This window comes from Oratosquilla oratoria, chromosome 17 (assembly GCF_046742065.1).
Source record: "Oratosquilla oratoria isolate Oo_2021 chromosome 17, ASM4674206v1, whole genome shotgun sequence".
In the NCBI taxonomy this organism is placed as follows: Eukaryota; Metazoa; Arthropoda; class Malacostraca; order Stomatopoda; family Squillidae; genus Oratosquilla; species Oratosquilla oratoria.
In genome coordinates, this window is record NC_134793.1 from 3,607,216 (window position 1) to 3,612,115 (window position 4,900).

At 40.0% G+C, this 4,900-nt stretch overlaps 1 protein-coding gene across 1 annotated transcript in view; it reads left to right on the top strand.

Annotated features, from left to right (window-relative positions):
* LOC143034705 (uncharacterized) overlaps nt 1-3,483 on the top strand; it is a 14,980-nt gene extending 11,497 nt beyond the window's left edge. The window contains exons 3-4 of the mRNA XM_076201073.1: nt 2,171-2,176; nt 2,569-3,483. Coding sequence (XP_076057188.1) covers nt 2,171-2,176; nt 2,569-3,483 — 921 coding nt within the window. The remainder of the gene's footprint in view (nt 1-2,170; nt 2,177-2,568) is intronic.
* The last annotated feature ends 1,417 nt before the right edge of the window (nt 3,484-4,900 follow it).

Here is a 4,900-nt window from a genome sequence, read left to right on the forward strand (position 1 = left end):
TTTTTGTCATGACGTCACAAACATGTTTTCTTTATAAATGAGCCAAATGATGCTAAAGAGGATAATTTTACTCAATGCGTTAATAGAAAAATTATTGATTGAATATTACAGAAGAGACGGTTTTCGTGCTCATTCTATTTGTCTATTCTTTTATCTATTTATTATTTATTGTAAGTAGAACCAATTATGTAACTGGAGTGTTCCATGTCTGACGCACAGCTCAACTAATTCAATCACGATCTCTGAACGTACTGGAAGTTAATGGCTGTCTAGTTCTTCTTATAAGTAAGATGATTAATCATGTAAGCAAGTTTTAGCGAATAATGGGATTACATCGAGGCCAACTTGAATTTAGATTCTGTTTGTACATCGTTAAATTTATCTAAAAGATCTATATTGTTCATCTCATGCGAAGTACAAATAATTCCAATCAAAAGACTAAGAGATGATACCGAGTACTTAGAGACCTTACTGGAAGCAAACACAAGGAGGAGATAATTGATCTTGTTGGCTTATTTGCCTTATGGGCCCTCATTAAAGTATTCTGTACATACGAGATAATAGAAGTATGATTTAAATAAATTTCTTGATAAGGTTACTCTTACTAATTCGTTTTATTTTTCATAGTTTTTCCTTTTTCAGGGGGGGCGTTAAGTGGGGCACAACTATCTCTGCACTAGACTATTCCTGCTAAGGTTGTCAATTACCTCGTAAAGTTGTCCTGGAGAATTGGGAGCAACCTAGATACACAAAGCATCATAAACTTCTTATATATATGTTGAGATTATATAATTACAAGTCTTGATTGCATCCTAAAATACAGAATTTTTTTAGCAATGCTTACAATATCTGGTTGATCTGTACTATTAATAAAACCAAGTCTATACCCTGATGGCGTGTTTTGTCCGATAACTGTAATCAGTAAGCCCCTATATTTTTTTTATCGAAGATTCATACGTAGATCGTATGAGATATCGACTACAGTTACTACAAAAGTGTAACAAGGAACAAGTGTTACCGCAGATGATCTTTGCTCAACTGTCACAAGTCGATCTCATTTTATTGTAATCACTCCAAAAGCTTTCACTTACTGTCAGGCGGTATGGTACACTGAAAGTTGTGTCATCTAATATTTTTTAAAGGCTTCTTTTACTTCTAGTTTAGCGATGTAATTTTATTTTTCGGATTAATGCGTTTGTACTCATTGAATGGTTGGTTTGACACCTTTAGAAATCACTGAAGAAGGGCAGACTTCAACAACAAATGTTCTTTTACTTGCCTCTGTCTGAACCAAGAAGAAAATGGGTACTGACGACAACAGCTGAGTGCTTCTTGGCATATGTTCCTTACCTTTGAACCAAATATCTAATCTGAAAAAGAATACTGCACCAATAATCAAAAAAATACTTTGATCCAATTACTTCCGTGATAAACTATCGTTCTGAAAAAATAAGAATATTACGGTCATTGGGAAATAGGTATTCAAAGTCCAAAAAGAGAAGACGAAATTAAAGAGAAATTATTATCAAAAGAGAAAAGAAACAAATGTGTCACAAGGAAGAGAACATGTAGAGCCTTCAGGAGTGATGTGTGTGACCTTGAAGTGAATCTTTCTCACCCATACTGAATGAGGCCCCAGAGGCAGGTAGCGGGGTAACATGCCTGTATGTACAATATCAGTACATATAGACATAACAACTATACCCAACCACACACACATAATTAATACCTTAGTATTCTGCAGTGAAGTAATCGCTGAATTGTGTTTATTTACAATGAAAAATTGTACACTTGCGAAGATTATATGGAAAGGGGTGTATTAACGCAGGGTCATGCAAGGACTTATCACGTGGATAAGCTTTCCACCAGAAAGTGGGCGTCACCGTGGCAGGGCAGGGCCGCTATATAAGCGTAGCGCCTCTAGTTCTCTTCGTACAATAGCTCGCAACCCCCTGCTAGCAACATGAAGGCATTCGTAAGTGTAGACCCTTCCATTTTACGTTGCCAGGTTCCTTACCTCAGTAGTATCGAACGTTGGTGCTACTCAGCTGCCAAGATCGAGATAGATTGTTGTTTGGGAAAGGAATAAGATAGGAACATACTTGCATACTGTTCCATTTCGTATCATGGTGCTGTGCCTTTATACTTGTGTGTCTTTATTGCTTTACAGTGCACAGTAAGTGTGGCTAGATCTAAGAAAACCAGATATATATATATATATATATATATATATATATATATATATATATATATATATATTATACATATATGTATAATATAAATATATATATATATACATATATATATATATATATCATGTATGACTGTACATGACTCACTCATTTAAAACTTGCATGTTTCATTTTATGAGTCTTGCATCCTCAATTAATCTGCAACCTTCCATTTTGATGTTCAAATACTCATATAGTACATAAGTACTTACATACAAATATTTTGAACTGGCTCATCCAATGAGTGTGTTGGACATACTGTATGGCATGGGGAGTTTTTAATTTTATTTTCGCGCCTAAACAGTCTGGCTTCTAAGAGATATTTCTTCTATGACAGGTACTCCTCCTCTTGGTGGGCGCAGCCTGCGCAGCTCCTTCCATCTACACTCCCGAAGTGGCAGCAGCTAGGGCCGAGTTCGAGGCTGCTTACGCCGCAGCTGCTCTTGCAGCAGAAGAAAATGTAGTTCCTGAAGTTGTTCATCCCGAAGCTGTCTACGAAGAGTACACTGCCGAGGTGGCCACCGCCAGGGAGGAATTTTTGGCCATCTACAACGCCGCCTACCTTGCTGCCTCCAAAGCTATTGCCGAGGTAAAGGAGGCAGCAGTGGAAGTGCAAGTGGAAGAAGCCGCCGTCGAAGCTGAAGCAGAGGCAGAGGCAGAGCTCGCCGCAGCTGCAGAAGAGCCCGTCGAAGTCGCTGCTGAAGCTGCACCCGTTGAAGAGACCGTGGAGGTCGCTGCTGAAGAAGCTCCTCTTGAAGCTCCTGAAGCAGTAGAAGAGGTCGTGGAGGTTGCTGTTGAAGCTGCTCCTCTTGTGGCTCCCGAACCCGTCACCGACACCGAAGAAGTTGCTTTGGCCAAGAAGGAGTTCGCTGCCGCTTACGAAGCCGCCCTCGCTGCCATCGCCGCAAACGCTCTTCCCGAAATCGCCCATCCCGAGGGCGCCCCTGCTCCCGTCGAGGATACTTCAGAGGTAGCCGACGCCAAGGCCAAGTTCGCTATTGCCTTCAAGGCTGCCGCCGACGCCGCCGAAGCTGCTGGTGACATCGATCTGGACGGATCCCTCTCTCGGTTCTCTGGATTCATCTCGCCACTGCTCACCAACACCTACCCATTCGGCGCCTACGGCGTACATGGCCCTCTTGTCTACTCCGCTGGGAAAGTCGCCCACGTTGCCTCCCCCCTCACCGTGAAGGGAACTCCTCTTCACTTCCCCTTCTCCTTCGCCCCCTCCTTCTCCTTCGTCAAGGCATAACTGCCCTTTCTTGTGCCTCACACCTGTTGCCAAATGTTGCGAGATTTTTGTACTGTATATAGTTTCCTCCTCTTCTAAAAAAAAAACATTAACCTCTCCCGTAAGACTGTGTTTCCTTCTCATCTTTGGGTTGTTGGTCTTTGGGCGACACTAGTGATAGTCTCTTGCATGAGATGGATTGGTGGGACGAACGTCGAGAGAAGTCATTTCATCACGCGTCCTCAACGCCCATCAATATCATCGCCTTAGACTGAAGATGCCCCCCTGATGGGTTGGTAGTCGGGTTGCGTGTTGCGCACTAGCCCTAAGATATCTCTATCGGACAATTTCTACTATTTATATATCACTTTTGTATATGTATATATATGTATATATATATATATATATATATACACACACACACACATATATATATATACATATATATATATATATATATATATATACACACACACACACACACACGGAGAGGGGGGGGTCGCCGATTAAATGAAGCGGGCCTCTGCTGTGGATGTGCTGTGTCCTGCGACACTGCTTCTGACCCAGGGCGGTGGGCAGGGTTGCAGGGATGACCCGTCATCCAGGAGGTGCTCAGATGAGAGGAAGGGTGGGAGGGGTGTGGAGTGTATTTAGGGATGAAATGGGTGGGAGTGTTTTTATGCCTTTCCCTTTTTTGGCTACCTCCCTTGGAAGGGGGAAAAAGCCTTGGTATATGTATATGTATGTATGTATGTATATATATATATATATATATATATATATATATATGTTGTTGTTTTTTTCTCGTCGGTGGATAACATTCCGTCACCGATCCCTTTCTTACACCATTTTCTACATATTTCTTCTTCTCTATTTATTTCTTTATTCTTTATTCTTCTTATGTCATACTTGTACAATACAGACGCGGGGACGACACTCTTACAAGACTGAATTTGCTAGTAACTAAATAATCTGGTGTCATAGGTTTTATGTGTTACCTGCAACCAATAGGAAAAAGAGATGCAAAGGAATATAGAACCAAAATATGAATCATCCAAGCAAAGGAAGTAGAGCTTTAGGGGAAAAATATAAGACTTATTTTAAGAAAGTTTATTGGGAATTGAAGAGAAGCCAAAAAAAAAAAAAAAATCGAAAAAAACGGAAATTTTGGTTATAACAAATATATCAATAGTATGTGAGAGAGAAAATAAAAAGATAGTACACTGTATGAGACATAAAAAAGAAAATATTACATCAAACACAAGGATGAGAAGAAGCAAATACACAAAAGGAAAATGAAAAACAAACTGAAAGAACATGAGATGCATAATTGACCATTGTAAAAAAAAAAATGCTTAAACTGTTCTATGGATTTGTCAATGACAGCCTGAGAGATAAGGAGTGAATCACAATATTAAAAGTAGTTATAATATTTATG